This window comes from Haliaeetus albicilla, chromosome 27 (assembly GCF_947461875.1).
Source record: "Haliaeetus albicilla chromosome 27, bHalAlb1.1, whole genome shotgun sequence".
NCBI lineage: Eukaryota > Metazoa > Chordata > Aves > Accipitriformes > Accipitridae > Haliaeetus > Haliaeetus albicilla.
In genome coordinates this window covers 17,994,686-18,011,962 of record NC_091509.1, presented here as the reverse complement: position 1 = coordinate 18,011,962, position 17,277 = coordinate 17,994,686, and the positions used below count along the sequence as shown (strand labels likewise).

General features: G+C 39.8%; 1 protein-coding gene across 1 annotated transcript in view; it reads left to right on the top strand.

The window, feature by feature from the left end:
- Nucleotides 1-17,277, top strand: part of SPOCK1 (SPARC (osteonectin), cwcv and kazal like domains proteoglycan 1) — a 325,307-nt gene that overhangs the window by 251,870 nt on the left and 56,160 nt on the right. The window contains exon 6 of the mRNA XM_069773050.1: nt 7,232-7,346. Coding sequence (XP_069629151.1) covers nt 7,232-7,346 — 115 coding nt within the window. The remainder of the gene's footprint in view (nt 1-7,231; nt 7,347-17,277) is intronic.

Sequence of the window (17,277 nt, the reverse complement as noted above, 5' to 3'; positions counted from 1 at the left end):
GCCAGGAATCGATTGTCATGAACCTTCTGTCTTTGCAGTTGTTCTGGAATTGGTAGTCAGTTGTTTAAACTTAGGCTGTAAGAGTCAAAACCATGTAATTTACTGATTGCATAAGGGCGGGACCTAATAAAAAAAAAGCAGGTGAAAAATTAAAAAAAAAAAAAAGTGTTGTTACATTTTAAAATCTTAAAATTGACAAGCATAATTTTAGGGACCTGAGCTATGTACTGGGAGCACCGGCGGTTGGCAATATTAATGACGTGACCTCCTGATTTAAAGAGAGATGTTTAAAGATTGCCCGGGTCTTATGCTTTCCCTCTGCTCCTGTGGTTAATTCTACCTGGAGGGCAAAGTCCTGCAGCTCTCCCTTCATTAGAGCAGCAGGATTGCAGAGGGCAGAGCTGTGGAGTGTAGAACAATTTGTGGTCCTCAGAGCTTTGCTGCATGAGACCTTTTGGTGTTACTGCATTCAGCTGCGTAGATCTGTTCAGCCTGTTTAATATCAGTGCCTTGGAACCTGGGTCTCTTTCTTCTTGACCCCACATCTGGAAGCTGCTCTCTCTTTCTAGCAGATTATGAACCACTAGCCTGTCAGCTAAGTGTGCAGTGAGAGACTTTCTCCAATATTTGTTGTTTACCTGAGATATAATAAGGTCCTTCATGTCATTTCTTGCAGAAAGGGGAATTTCTGAGCCAATCGGCTGTAACATCTGCTTCAAAGCTACAGCTAACACATGTTTTAAAAATGGATCAATGTGTATTTACACAATAGATTGTTTGTGTTAATTAGAGTTTATTCCACCACTGGTATGCATGCATAAGTCCCATTAATATCGTCAGCAGCTATATATTCTCATAAGGAGAACAGAGCTCCTAATTAGAACTCCAGGTTTTTAAGATATCTTTGTACAGCTTTTACTGCAAAGATAAAGTGCTGTGTGTTTGCCTGGCAGCTATTCTAAAAGAAAACAAATGATTTTTTTTTTTTTTCCCCCTCCAGGCTCCCCTTTATTTTTATTGCAATACCATGAGCCAGTCCTACCCAGGAGCAGAGCCTGTGCAGGGCAGGAAGCCCTGCTGCAGGGAGCTTACCCTTCGAGCAGAAGGAACAACAAGTGTATGCGCAGAGAAATTAAATGACTATACTAGCTAGCAAAAATGCGCCTCCGGCCATAGAATGCCACTTCTGTCAGTATAAATCCTACCCAAGCGGTCAGTCCTGGGGATAGAACTTGGTCCGTATTTTCGGTGCCCCCTCTGAGGCACGGAGTTCTCCTGCCCTGTCCCAGGGCAACAGGACCTGGGCAAAAGGCGCTGGTTTGCAGAGCAGCAAAGAGGCAGCGGAACGCGCGGCAGGGAGGAGGAGCGCTGAGGGACCCCACAACCCTGTCACATAGCCCAAAATTTGAGACTTGGGTCAGGATTTCACGTCTGACTTTTTACAAACATGAATTCACGTGGTTGACTTTGCTGTCTCCCAGCTGGGTGGTTGTTTTCAGGATTTTGTGTTTTACAGAGCCTGAAAGTTAACAGAATTCCTATTAAAACTTTTTAATGTACATGTTGAGCAGTATGCAATGGGAGTGCACCATATAACATTTCTTTGGGGATTTGAAGAAAAGATACTGAACCTTTTTTATTGTGCCAAGTTTCAGAAAAAAAAAAAAAAAGTCTTTTGGTCTGAGAGTGTTCCAAATATAGTATTTTTTTTCTTCCATCTGATGAAAACTGGAAACAGAGTCTTATAAAGAAAATACTGATAAGAGTCCTAGCTAAGGAAGCAATGGCAAGCGCTGCTCTAAAGCATGTAAACAAACAATCCTGCTCAAATAAGTGTCTGAATTCCAATGGATTCTAATTATCTGCTAAGACAGATAGGTACGAAAACCTACTGATATAAAGAAACTCTCTGGACTAAAAAATATATATGCTGTAATTTCAGGAAGTTTTAGCTTCTGCCGGTGGCAGGTACCAAGTAAAAGATTAGGTAGAAAATAATGAGCTTTTGTTATTCATATCTGAAGTTTAGAAGAGATATTGTGAGTGAACAAAAGATGCACCATAAAACAAACACTCACTGAAATAATTCTCGGCAGAAATGTAAAAAGCTGCAGGGTGCTAAAGAAGATGCAGTGTCTTCCAGGTGAGAGCACTGTTCAACAACAGAGTTTTAGAACCACTGCTATTAGTAAGATGTAACATTTCAGGTTTCTAACATACATTTTAATTAGTATACTATAAAATTTAACCTCCTATTCCAATTTTCAGTCTTTTGAGAAAGAGACTTCATAGTAGTTTATCTTCATCATGTATATTGTCTGCTAATTCCTGTATACTCCCACCAACAAAAATATGGGTCTTCTTTTTAATTCACATTTCAACTAATGACAGAAGCAATAGAAGTTTGGAAGTGAACATTTTCTCCTTTACTAGCATAACTACAAGAAGTTTTAAATGATAGATTTTGTATTACGGATTTTATGCATTAAGACCAAATCAGGGGCTCGGAGAGCCTCCCCTCTGCTGAACCCTGGATAAAGTGTGCTCTCTCCTCATCCCCTTCCCTGGTGTGTGTTTGTTATCGAGGCTGTGAGATCCCCCAGGATACTGAGCCTGTGCAAAGCACTCCGGTCGTCTGTTCTCTCTGTGTCCCTACGAACAGGAGTAAAGTTAGGCACATAGTATGTCCCAGGCTATCTGGGGCACCTACAGCAGATTCTCAGTTACATCTGCATTCCCAATGAAAGGTGCTGTCAGGGCTAGGATCTGACGGTATTTCCCCTATATATTGTAATTAGAATCACAATGAAGAAATGCAGAGCTATGTCCGCTGCTGAGCGAGCTGCCGGTCTGCTTCCCAGCATGTGTAGTTAATGCATCAAATATTGTCAGCAGGCACCAAGGCCATCTCCGCTGTTGGGAGCATTTGTTGTTGCAGTGTTCCTGTCTGCTCTCCTCCACTGGCAGGGGAGTATTAGCTGATCTCAGCAGGGACCAGCTGGGTATCTGCTGGTGGAAGAAGTAGCTTCCTAAACTGTTGTCTCACCTGTGGCTGACTGGCTGCCAGAGGGAGTTTCAGCTCCGCAGCAAAGCGTGGTGCTGCACATCACTCCGTACCAGCCGGGAGGCAGCTCCTCCGGCTCCTCCGTCCCGATGCTCCCGAGGGCCAGCACCCCCGAGCGCTGCTGTCCCCTCTTTCACCCAACTGCTGCCTTGGCCGCGTTTGAAGCGAATACCCGAGTTCCTTGTGTCAGGATGCAAAGCCCTTCAAGGTATTGAGAATTGATGTGGTCTGGAGGCTGTACTAAGCTGTCCACGTAGACATTCGTTAGTCAAATATACACCCTTGTGTAAAAGATCACAGTAACTTATTCGACAATATTACTTACGTGCAGGTTAGATCAAAACCTGGCTGCCAAAAGTTGAAAGCCAGGATAAAGACAGAAATACACTGGTTTATTACATCATTAAAAAAAACATCTAGATTCTACTCTATCAGGGACTCCAGGCTGGAGACTGACAGACAAGAATAAAATAGCTGGGAATAAATTTTATGTAGCTATTTTCTTTCTCCCTCAAATGTGAATGCTTATGCAAAACACATTGCTTTAGATTCACTGACAATAAAGAGGGAATCATTATACGAGTAGTGGATTCTCAGGGGAACACTTTAGCCAAAACACACTCTGCAATAATTTCCCACATCTTAGTTGAATAAATTAATTTATGAATTTTCCATGAATATGTTCAACCGTTTCTCCCCTCATATATTTTATTGATCTCCATATACATTTAGCAACAAATAACAGAGCTGCTTTTCCATTTGCAGTAAAATAGTTTAGAGATGTTTATGTGGGCCTTGGGGTTCATAGTAAACAAATGCAGTTCAAACACCAGGGAGGTAGCAGAGAAACATGAAGCTTGACAGGACCCAGGGAGCTCTACTAAGAGAAGAGCTCGGCAGAGAGTCAAGGCATACCCAGTCATAGCACGAGTGAGGTGGGTTCCCTGAAATCAGAGGGACCAGCCCCAAACTGCAGGACTGCTCCCGGTGAGTCCTGCGTAGAATTACTGCAAGGTCTTAATGGCTCGTGTCTGCAAAAACTCTTAATGTCTGTTTGGTGTTAATGACTGATAGGTTGGATCATTCCCTCGTTTAATGTTTTGTCCTGTCGTGTGTATCTTTTTACATTCACGTGAGAAGGAGATGATGGCAAAAGCAAAGAGGGTATTTGGGTTTTCTCCACAAAAATAGAAACGCAACGTCTGTGGCTTGGGGGAAGCCAAGATGCTCCTTCTAGACTGTAGATCCAGTGGCGGAGTAGTCCAAAAACTTCATTATTCCACCACAAGACGTCTTCTGTGGCCCCTCTGCCTCTGAATATTGCTTACTTTGGCTTAGGCAACATCATTAAATCCAAAGTTGAGCTACTTGTGTAGGTTATTACAGTGAGTAAGCACACCATCATGTGGAAAGTATATTTCTATGTTTTTCTTTAGGGAAGGGACAAACAGTTGCATACAGTGATTAGATGTTGAAAAGTAATCAGTGTTTCCCTAATTTAATATTAAAAACAATAGAGTTCTTTCATCTTCCTCCCTCAACACCAAGCTGCCACCCCAGTTTTATATGTTACAAACTAACATCCCGAACAAGTATGGTGGGAATATAATGTGGTTAATCATAGGTGTAAATTTACTTACATGTGACTGCACCATTGTGATCTTCAAGTTTAGCTCTCTTTCTTGCCCTGCACACTCAAGTAATAGAGATAGACCTTTTTAAGCAGTTTCTTTTTTTGGTTTATTTTGAGCTTTTTGGTTGTCATTTTTATCAGTCATAAGGAAAGCTGAGAAAAAACTCGCCTTGCTCTTTCCAAGTATAAAACTCTTTCTTTCTTAACTGCAGATAATTAACAGGCTTGAAATAGGCCTTACCATCTTAAAGGTGGTATTTGAAGTATAATTGCTAATGCTTAGATACATAATTTACATTTATTATGTATAATAAAATATGCAACTAATTGATGTTCTGTAAGGGACTAAATGATCAACTCCAGCTGCAGGAAGAAGATTTATGCCTGTGTTCTCAATAACATATTGACTATCAGAATACGCTGCAGAAAAAGAGTCACTGCCTTCAGGACTGTGCGCTCAGAGAGTGTTCTCCTTTCTCCTGTTCTCCTCTCCTTCTGATGTGCTTTCTCTTGTGTTTGTCTTCTATCCAAACAGCATAGATTAAGCAAGTGTATTTATGGAGCAGACAGATGAAAAATAAGTACTTACATTCTCTTCAGTCTTGCAAGAAATTAGCGTAAAGCGCAAGCTAAGCTTGCACATGTTTGTGTGTGGCCATGCATTTTCTAAATCGGAAGAGCAGAACATCACACAGGGCATGCAACCACCAGGGTACGTTGAAGTTCAGAATGGCTGGGAGATAGTGTCAACAGAATAGGATGGAGGCACGGGATAATGGTCTCCTGCTGCTAGATTAAAGCCTGGGCAAAGATGAGCCCTTTTAACAAAAACAAACAGAGGCAAAGCCAAGATATTTGCAGTACTTTCAAAGCAGGAGGCATTTATCTTGTAACAACATCCCGTTCTGTTCTCTTGGCTTCCACTGTACCAAAATAACAGAAGATGATGCTGTGATTTTTGTCAGTGGCTGTTGCTAGATGAGCTCCAGTTGCCCACTGCATCCTCTTTGGGTAACGCCATGGTCTTATGCCGTGTGTCCTTCGGCCTTCAAAAAAGCTTCACGTTTCAAAACACATTGTGTCACGCTGTGTAAGCATGCTGGCTTACTTTTAAATGAAGAAGAATTAATCTATAATAAAACTCAGCCTTATCAAAGGGATTTTACAGCCCAACATTTCCAATTTCCCCTGGCAGGAGGCAGTCTCTGCAGGGAGGAGCGCCAGCCTCAGCACTGCAGGCAAAACTCCCCCTTGCATTAAAAGCCCTCAGATTCCAATCTGGTAAAATCAGTGCTTGAAGATGACAGAAAATGGAACTGAATTCAGTTCATTAGGTATCAAGCCAAAGAGAACGCCTCGCACGTTTTTGTTCCTGCTTCTGCGTGCTGTTTTCTTTTACTCCATTTTATTAGTAGGTTAGTCTAGTCTCCAGCAACCGTGCTGCTGGGCAGTCTGGGGAAAATATCCTTGGAGCAGTAACTGCAGAGAGGACAACTACGCAGGCACAAAGCTCTTAGGAAATTCAGCACTAAAATATATGTAATGCAAACAGTAAAGGCTATGAATAGTCAGTATGTTATAAATCAGGGCTTTTTTAACTAGCACACTTTTGCAATATTAATTCTCCTGGGTTGTCTTATTTGTTCGATACTGCACATGTCCTGCTGTCCTAAATGGTTTGAATGTGGTGACTGTCAAGAGGCGCTGTAAATCCCATCTGCTGAGGTTTGAAGGAAGGGAAAGGAAGAAGTAACAATATGCAGATATAGGCAACTATCCTGTATTGCTCATGGTTTAATCTTCACTCTTCAGTTGTACAATTTTGTTGTATTTCTGGAGTTGATTGCATGATGATTGGCTATTTTTAGGGATGGTGCTGTTAACTGTTAAGGCAATTTATCGTTATTGGTAGGAGTCATTTAAAATTTCCTCCTTGTTCAGAGAAGCTGACGTGTTGAAGGACCAGTCTCATCAGCTGATGAGCTGATTTCTTTTAGTTCTCACTATTGTGAGGATTGGTGTCTTTTCATGGATGTTATTCAGACCAAGCCTATTGCTTGCAGTGGAAGTTGAGTGTTCCCAGCTCCGCAAAAAGACCGAACTAATAAATCAGTAGTGGTAACAGGTGATAGATGGCACGATTTCACAGCCAAAACATGGTAATGCAGCATAGGAAATACATGGGATTCTGGAGGTTTGTATTTTCTTCCCAGCTTTGCCACTGATCTCTTAGGTGACCTGGAAGAAATTGTTTCAACTTTCTGTGCTGCAGATTCTATATATTTAAGCAGGGAATAACAACAACGCTTTATGAGGCATATTTAGAAGTGCCGCGCAAAACTCAGCATAGGAAGTAGCTATTATTGTTGTTATCTGTAATAATAAAAACAATGGTATTTTCAGTAGAGGCTGAAGTTCTGCAATCTGTCCAATGCCATTACTGCTAAATGCAATTTCTCATTTAATCCACAGCTGCTGCTTTTATATCTTGTCCTAATTCAAAATGTATTTTTGCTTTTTTTTTATGATTCTAGTGCAAGTTGGAGTTTCATGCATGTACTTCTGGCAAGACCATCACAGCTCGATGCGAAGGGCCCTGCCCCTGCCTTCCAGGACCTGAAAGTTCAAAACACAAGACGGAGAAGACTGGTAAGTTGAGCTGTTAATGGGACTATAGTAGATTAATTGGTTCTTGCTATGTTCTTAGAAAAATGTAAGAAAGATGTTTCTTAACTGGTAGATTTTTATATGTAAAGCTTTCTGAGAAAAAGCGAAGGTACAACTAATCCTTTTCTAAACACGTAGTGTTTTCAAACATCTCGACTGCTGCAAAACTAACATAAGATAAAAGAAGATAGAAAAGATAAAATACTACTTGATGATTCCTTACTTCGTAAGTTAAAAAAAAAATAATTAGTAGCCTGTGTGTTAACCAAAAAGTTGAAGTCAAACATCTATATTACATGGCATCTGAATTCTCGTTTTCATATTTATTGTTATTAACATTATCATTAAAAGTCAAATATATATTAAATAGATATACGTATCTGTATTTATATATGAAATTGTTTCAACAACAAACTCATGGCAAATGATGTTATATAAAACTGAAGGTTGGAGTCTCAGCACAAATGGCTGTTTTCCCTGCCAGCTGTCTGGTGAGTTCTCTGTTTAGGTCTGAAAGCCTGATGAGCTAATTTAGTCTCCCAGGTCTTTTCCAAGGAAGTAAGCCCAAGCTGTCTCAGAGGGACTTCATCCAAAGGGAATTAGTTCTTGCAAAAGAGACTGATGAAAAGCAGAAGTCCAGCAGCAGGGTGAGTGCTGCAGCCAGGTTCTGTCTTAAGAGTTTCCACCCTGCTTTGGGGAAAGCCCTTTGGAAGGGAAAAGAGTTGTTACTTGTGGCTGTGGTTTCTTGATATGAGTACAGATGTGCTGGTGAGAGCATCTGTGGCAAAGTGAATACTAGCCTGTTTTAAGTACAGTGTTGTCTCCCCTCTCTTGGAAGAGTGCTAAGAGGGTTAATGCGCTGACAGCTGCTGGGCTCCTGGCTGTCTTAGTAGCTCACAAAGCCAAAGCAGTGACTTAAGCAGGGTTTGCTCTGTCACGTTAAGCAGTGAAATGTGTTTATTTGCCTTGTGCACCCCAAGGAGTACAGAAAAGATGAAGCCTTAACAGTGGTCTGTTTGACCCAAAATATTTGAGAACCTCTCTTCGCTCTTACTCCTCCCCACTATGGACACATTCCAACAGTAGCAGGCACATAAACAGAAAAAAAAAGTTTAAACAGCACTTCCTCTAGTTATTTCAGGCCCTGTCGCTTCAGCTGAAAACACTGATGAACCTGCTGGTGATGCCTCACACACTGTATCCTCTAGCACAGCACTAGTTTTCACATTAGGCCTCCATCTACTTTCTAGAAAAAGAAGTGATTCTCCAGCCTAGATTTTGAAAATTCAGATTTATTCCAATTTTTGCAAACCACAGACATTTTTCTGCATAGCTATCAAACTTAGATGAAGTATTTTAGATGGCAAGATTCTGATATCAATATATAACTGTAATACTGTTTTATGTGGCTTGAATCTTTTGGTTACAGTATACCCACTGATAAATTGCCTTATTCATATTTTCTATTTCTCGTAGCCCTTATCAGGCTACAAGAAATATTTCTTTTTCTTTGCCCTTTCTCTTTCTTTGCCCTTATCAGAAAGAGGATCAGATTAATAAATCTTCAGTGACATTTTAAGCTTACAATTTCATTCACACAAGAGAAAAAAGATTCTAATAACCCTTATCTTGATAAATGCAATTTGACAGGGTATATGTATTCTGAAACCCAGGCTTTTGTTTTGCTTGACTCAAAACTTTAACTCCAGCCAACAAAGCATTAATTTAATAGATTGGGTGATCTGCAGAGCAACTTTCCTGAAGGCTTTTTCAAGAGGCCAAACTTGAGCTAACAGTACTCCTGCCATTGCCCTGGTGACAAGGATATTAAATGCCTCAGTTCTGCCATCTTCAGTGTGGCATGAAGAGAGTGCTCTGCCCCCTTGGAGGAACACAGTCACCTGGGAAATAAGGGAAATCATTGCCACATGTGTGTGGAAATGTTCAAAATGCTGAAGACACTAGTCATCTCCCACATCAAGTGTATGCAAAGAAACTGCTCATAAGCCTGATTATAGTGGCATAAGCAAGACACTTTTACAGGCATGGGAGTGATTGTGTGTATGTATGTATATGTGTATGCAAAAAATAATAGCAGTATAATATTTTGCTTTATCACTGTCTGTTTCGTCCTGGGGTTAGGTGCTGAAAAGCCCACAAGAGGATTTGCTGTTGAGAATCAAATAATCCATAGCAAAGGGGCTTTCTAACTTGCTTTATCTTAAATTTTCTTCTGGATCTTTGAATGTGCCAGTAACGTGCCAGTTAAAGACTTGCTTCAACTTACCTTCTCAGTCTCCTTTCTTCAGATGTTGTCTTTTCAGCTGACCCACTGAGTGTAATGGGGTCTCAAACTGAGTATTTCAGAGTTTGTCAGTCTTTTAACAAAGAGCTCCCAGGAGTTTCCATGACAAAACATGAGTAAATTCTATATACCAGTATAAATCTTACCCAGGTGCAATTTTAGCAACATCTGAAAAGGGGTTCGGTATTGTGTGTGTCTGCCCTTTACAGCCTGGAAGCCAGCCAGCTAGCCTTAGGTTTATGGGAGAATTATGAATTCTAATTGCTGACCACAAAAAATTTCCATAGCACTGCCTTTCATAAGATTCCTTTAGTTGATCAACAAGTAGTGTCACCTGGCTTTGGAGAAATAAGCCCTGACTGGTATCTGAGGTGACATGCATGAGACATACGAGGCAATCACATGGCAGAGCGTGGCAGTCCCCCAAAGCCTGGTCACGGCAGCACTTGAGCGATCTCCCCTTCATCAAATCCCCAGACCTCTCAGTCTGGAGCTTCAGACTGGCATTTTGGTTACTTGGTACCTTAGTGTTTTCTCTGGTGTTCACACAAAATTATTTTATTTTCTTCCTATAGTATAATCGTCTCATTAATATTGCTGAATTGGTATAAAAAATGGTCGTTTGATTTCTCATATAAAAATTTGTATAAAAGAATTGTGTAGACAATTGGGACTCAGTTTCTGCTCCTTTTTTAGTTGCCAGGTTTGTGAAATCTATTCAATACAGCGTAATCTTAAGTAGAAAATGATGGAGAGTTAAACCTCATGCCTCATACAGACATGTCAGTGGAAAAATACTAAGGAGAATTACAGTGCAAATGCTTCCAGCAAAATGGAAATGCGGCTCTTACAGCTACTGCATAAACTTTTTTATGCCTATTATACAACAAGGTTAAATGTATGTGGTTGTGAACTCCCAATTTGAAGACAGTTTGCATTAATCTTTACACATTCATTCAATCATATTCAAATATTATTCCATAATAAATTACTTTCAGAAATTAAAAATGTAAAGGAACATTTAATTTCCAGAGTACTGTAATTCTAAATGTCATGACCTTTTTTTATAGGCTTGTGAATAAAATTGGCAGCAGCATCAAAGAAAAGCAATCTAACTGTATGTGCTCAGAGGTAACAATTGACTGCAGTGTCTGAGTTGTATTCCTTCCTCCTCCCTAGGCTCCTTCAAAAACATCTCTGCTTTGAGGATGAAAATCAAGACTAATAATAATGTTAAAAATTGGAATTCCTTTTATAGTGCTAACTGGTACTATGGAGTCGTTAATAAAATAGTACCAATGCTAGCAAAAGAAAACTACACCAGAATTACTAGCTTTAATGGCAAATAACAACAATATAATCTCTCTGCCATCAAGTTAAATCTTTCAAGAGATGGCAGGATCATGTTCTTCATTTTCTTAAATGGAATTTTGAGTCAGAGTCAGAGAACAGGACTCTGTGAAGGTACTAATGGAAGATTTTGGAAAAGAAGACAAGCCCTAATGCTTCTTCTCTTTTCTTTTTGAGGCCCATTTAGATTCCTTTAGTTTATCAAAACACTTGGTAAGCCTCATTATGCACAGCAGTATCCCAGGTTTACAATATGCTTCCATGATAGCCACTGACTTTCAACTCAGCTACCCAGAGACAAAGGTTGCGCTATAACCTGCCCTGAGGTTAGTTGCCCTTTCAGAGGCTATGTGCCCTTTTATCTAATAATATAAAATGAATAAGGCTATAATTTCAACAAAATCAAAGGACTGGTAACAGATTCTTAGTGGCACCTAAGTGAGAGAAGTTACTTAAGACACAAAGTCCTGTCTGCTGGTGGTTTTCAGGTACCTCTTTCCAAAACCTCTGCAATATTAACTAGAGTTCTCATCAAGCATAACTTATTTTGTCACTAGCTGAAGCTTCTAAAACCCCTCCATAAACAAAGGACTTCAGATGAGAAACAACCAGTTTTAGTTTTTCAGAACCTACTGGCAAGGGAAGAGTTTTTTCCCTTGAGTGTGCAGTTCATTCTATCAAAAAGACAACATTGTGCAATGATTCGAGCATCTCTTGGCAAACGTGAATTTGGAGTTGCAATAATGTGGTTCTGTCGGCTTCCCCCATACCTGTGTGACTCCTGTTTGTTACGTATGTTAACGGTGTAGTAGCTCAGGCAGGATGGTAAGTGTTTAACAGCATGTCAGTGCTTTTTCTGACCATACCCTCTTCATGTTTTCTAAGAAGTTGAGTGCTATACTCCCAACATACTAGTCTTCATTTGTTGCCATCAGGGTTGCAGAGCCACTGGAGTGGATGCAGTAATCCAAAGGAGGTTGATCCCTATCTGTGCATTGTGTCTTTTGACCTTGCAGAAATGCCCAAGGCAACTTCTAAGAAAATGCTGTTATCTCAATAAGGGAAATGTAAGGTCAATAGGCAAAAGCAAATATATTCAATTATACTGAGTGTTGTTTAAATTTCTAAAGGGAACCAAGAGAACATTTTTAAGTTACAGGAATAGGTCTTGGCAAGCTCGATCAAGAATCTACCTTGTTTAGGGTATAGTTTAGAATATGAATGGTAGCATTTAACTACCAGCCCTATTGGGTGTGATGGATGAGAAAGTCTAATGTTCCATTCCTTTATAAAAAGAGTACTCAGTGCATGAAATTCATTTGAAAAAATCACAGGCGTGTTTCCCAAATGAGTTGTATCGCTTCTTGTGCCTGAATGACTGACAACGAAAAGAATTCAAAGTCTTGGAACTAAGTCTTTCTTTGAAATCCACTTTCAGCAAATATTTCAGTTTCAAATTGCTATTCACAAGTTTTCGTGACTGCAGCGTACATAATTTTAAAGTTTATGAAGTATGAGTCATGAACATGGTTGAGTTGAAATTGGTTCCTGGGTTTGATTTGCCAAGAAATTTTTCATTTTGTGGCTTTAGCGTTGAAAAATGACTCCTTCTGACACTGAATTTCCAGGTAGATTTTTAAATGACCTATTTGAGTCTCAAACTCTGAGAATGGTAAAGCAAAAACATTCCAAAATTAAGATTACTGAGAGTTTCAAAGCTTTTTATTATATCTCATTAAAACAAGAAGGGGTTTTTTTCCTGTTTTACAGAGGAGAAATTATGTTTGTTCAAACCAAAGAGTAACTTTCAGTGCACAGCGGATATAAGGACATGGAACACAGTGATGTGTGTTCCAGACACTGACACGATCCTTCTTTGGACTTCATCAGTAAAGAGTAGGATTATTACCTCTAAACTTTGCATGATCTGATATTTTTGCTTCAAAATTTTCTGTAAGAATACTGCAGTTCAGTCTTTTAATTTGTTACATGATGAAATTCCCTTACCCAAATAAATCTGAGTTACGTAGTATCTTTAAAGAATAATTATAATAATAATTATTACTGTTTTATTACTATGATTTTGCCTGCAAGCTTTCACACAAGCAGATCAGTCTTTATTATTCCTTTCCTGAAAGCATGAAGGATTAACTTTTTTCATTTCTGCTAGATATTATCTGCGAGTAGTGAAGTGGCTGCAGCCAATTAATATTTGATTAAAAGAAAGTGAGAAGCAGGCGAGAACAGGTACCTTTGCTCTTCATGGATGGCTATTACCATCACCCGCTCCTATCAGAAGCAAAAGCAAATAGCTTCAAGACTGAGACAGCAAAATCAAGTTCTTGCCAGGGTCAGAAGAAAGAGCAAAGTAATGGTAGCTGGAGATGTTGTGTTCTGCTGCTTGACCTCACATGTATCTTCCTTTTGTGCACCAGACAAAAGCAGGAGCTTACGAGAGAAAGGCTGCACATTCTACATATACATATTTCATGGGAAAACTTGTATTTTTGTAGGAGTTTTATGTTAAATAGAATGCACAATCTGAGAGCCAAAAGAATAAAATGTTCACATGCTGAAAAGGAATGGAGCAAAAAAGCTAATAATGAGAATGAGACATGTTAATTGATTGATATACAAATGCTAGTTTTTCCTGATATGTTTTTTATCTTCCTATACCACATCACTCTGATATCATCTGCTATGTCTGTGAAGAAAGTGTGCTTTATCAAGAGTCATATGTAGAACTAGCCTTGGAATAGCTCAGGAAGGAGCCATAATGGCTCCAAATGCAAGTCCTTTTATTGTAGCTCAGAAAGATGGTGATGCCCTTACAAGAGGTTTTATTGAGAGGCCACTGGGCCCAACTCTGCTGAAGGAAATGTTGGTGCGATTGTGTGGTCAATACTTAACCACAAACTACAGAGGATTGCTTAGCAAAGCTTCGTGTTTCTAACTCCCTATCTGCCTAGGAAGTCCTCCATGCACTTGGTACATACAAGGCTCTTTCTGGTCCATTTTGAAAATCTGATCATCCTGAAGCATTTATAACTAAGCAATAGATGTTGCTGAATTGGAAACATTGAAACTGCTGCTATTTATATCACTCCAAAATTATATCACTTACATTCCCATCAAATCATACATCTTCTTTGCACTGATTTCTCAGCTAGCTACATGTAATGAGGTGATCAATAGTAGTTACTGCTCTCCTTCAAATTCAGTGAAACATCTTTAATCAATGTAATTTAACCTCAAAAACGTCCAAAAATTTTTTAATGACTTTGCTGTATTGCAGAAGTGAGGTGGAAGGAATTTCCATGGCGTACAATTAACAAGTCATCATGCAGAACAGTTACAGGTACTGCAAAACCCTTGCAGATAAATCGCTTGCAGAATCTTTTAGGGTTTTGTTAGCAAATCAGGACAGACCTTGTAAGGCCTTACAATAAGTAGCGATCACATCTTAAAAGTATGGTACTTCACTGAAGAAGGCAAGGAGGCATCTTGAATCATGTAGATCAACTCAGAAGCCAGATTATCTTGTAAGGCTTCCTTTCAAATATTTTCATGAAAGCAACAAGAGCGTAGAAGGACAAGGCACAGTATAACCTTTTATGCAAAGTATTGCCCCATTCTGTCCCAAAATCAGCTGATATTTACCTACTTTGAGGTGGAAAGGATCACCAGCTTCCACAGGGGTTGCATGCATCAGGATTCACTGGGAAGACCTCACATAATGGTCTTCCCTATCCATTTATGCAGGTTTTAATATTCCTTTTTTTGAGGAAAAGTTAAGGCTTGGTATCTATATTCCAAAGTTAGCAAAAAACTATTGGAAGAAAAGAAAGTAAAGAATGCAGAATGTAGCCATCAATTAAATAAAAAGACATTAGTCATGCCAGGAAGAGAAATGGGAGAAAGGTACTACACATAGTTAGATTTAAAGTAGACACAAAACTAAAATTTTGAACCCATGTTTTTTTTCTAGGTCCTAGCAAATAATTCTCAATAATCTTTTTTAAGAAGCTGCACTTTTTCCTATAGTGATAGCTGAAAATACGCATTTCTTGACTGTTTTCATTGTCTGAAATTCAAAAAAAAGTAAATGACTTAATTATCAATTAAAAAACCAACTTGTGCTGCGAGTTGAGTCTTGTCACTGCAAACACTTGTACTGGGCAGTTACAGCTTGAGTAAGTAGGTCCATTGCCTTTGGTGAATGAGATAATCTGACTACATTTAAGAATATCAATATTTGTAATACAAGGCCTTTAGCTATTTATAGAATTCACGTGGTGGTTTTCCTGTTCCCAAATACAATTGACTGACTGTATAATTAGCCAACACATAATGTGAATTGTAAACTTTATAACTGACAAAACAATTCTAAATTTCACCAATATGTGAGCATCATATTTTAGGATGCAGGTGTGAACAGCCATAATGGTATAGTTGAAGGGCTCAAACCTTCACAAAGAAAGACTACAAAGAGATTGCAAACATCATATCAAAAATCACTCTTCAGTTTGAGCAAACACTATTGGATTTTTCACCACCATTCATTCTGGACATACTGAGGTTTTGAATTATATGTGCAAAGTATTTATACAACAGAAATGAAATGCGTATTTTCAGACTGCTGCATTTTTCCATTATAGCTGTGTTGTACATGAGAATTGCCTGCCCAAAAAGCTTTGTTAGGCTTGAAGTGTAAATTCAGGTTTGAACCTATGATACCTGAATGCTTTTTTACCAAAGAGTATAAATTAAAATATTTTTTGTACTTTCAACAATCATACACAGAAAGCACTCGGGTGTATGTGTGATGCCTGCTTTGATGTGAACTTGAAAAGGAGAAAGAATTCTTCCCCTGTAGAAGTTATTTTGCACTTTGGTCTGGCTCTAAGGTTTCGGAACTCAGCACAGAATCATTGATCATAGCAGACCCCAGACGGATAACAAGTTAGGGACGATACCATCCATTGACTAGCTGTCACTTCTTTGGCATGATCTTCCTTGGATTTGATGAAATTATAGCAGGTTCCAAAATATAACAGACAACTTCTGCTTTAGAGGCAAAAGTGACAGAAAGGAGGAAAAGCAGCACTAGCAGCAGCGTACCATTCGCTTTGTTTCTTTCAGGTGTTTGCTGAAACGATGTTGGCTGTAGTAGCGACATCACTGTCAGCAGGATTTGCACTTTTAGTAAATGCATCTCTTTAACAAGGTAACATGCCGATAGAATAAAGTTGAGCCAGAATTCCTGTCATAATTTTCTGAGGTTGAACCAGGACATGAGACAACTCTTCATCATCGCTAAATAAAGACTAATCCCAGACGGCAGCAGGAGACAGGAACTGCATAAAAATAACTGTGTCGTGGTGTAATTATATTAAAAACAGTAGGATTTTGAAAAATCCTTTTGAAATCTTATGGGAGAAAACTTTTAAGGTTGTGCTACTTCTCTGGCAGCTCTCCGTGGCTGAGGCAAGTCCTTATGTTTTCATAAGCATTTATAGCCGTACTGTTACCCCAGGCTGATCAGTGGATATGGGTTTCACCGCTTGCCCAGGAGCGGTCACCACCTAAAATGGAAATATTATAAACAAATCGATTTGGTAGGTCTCGTCCGCGTAACCAGCAGCTGTGGGTTGCTTACTTCCACATGAAGTTCAACGCGGAGGTTCCCGAGCTGTAGCAGGCAGGGTCTGTTCCAGCGCGGGGCATGCACAAAGCTGGGGAGGAAGGAGCTGGAGGTGGCTGTCTTGCAGGGACGTGCTCAGCAACGTGGGGTAGCTGGCAAGCCCAAAGCTCAGCAGTCACACAGCTGCTGTGAGCTAGAAAGGAGCTGGTGTTTCTAGCGTGGACAACCCCGTTTCAGGCACCTGACTCGGCAAACCCAGATCTGAACAGGGCACGGGTCCCAAGGGCAGTACAGGTGTAACCTTAGAATCGTAGAACATCTCGAGTTGGAAGGGACACGTAAGGATCATTAAGTCCAACTGGGAATTTCCTCCTGGCCCCTGGGAAGGCTTAGAATCATTAAGTTTGGAAAGGACCTCTAAGATCGTCACGTTCAACCATCAACCCAACACCACCATGCCCGCTAAACCAGGTCCATAGAGTCATAGAATATCTCGAGTTGGAAGGGACCCATAAGGATCATCGAGCCCAACGTGTGTCACTGACCCTGCAGAAAACTTCCCGCTTTGATATGCAAAGGATACAAATGCCACTGGGGTGTATAAACTCACAAAA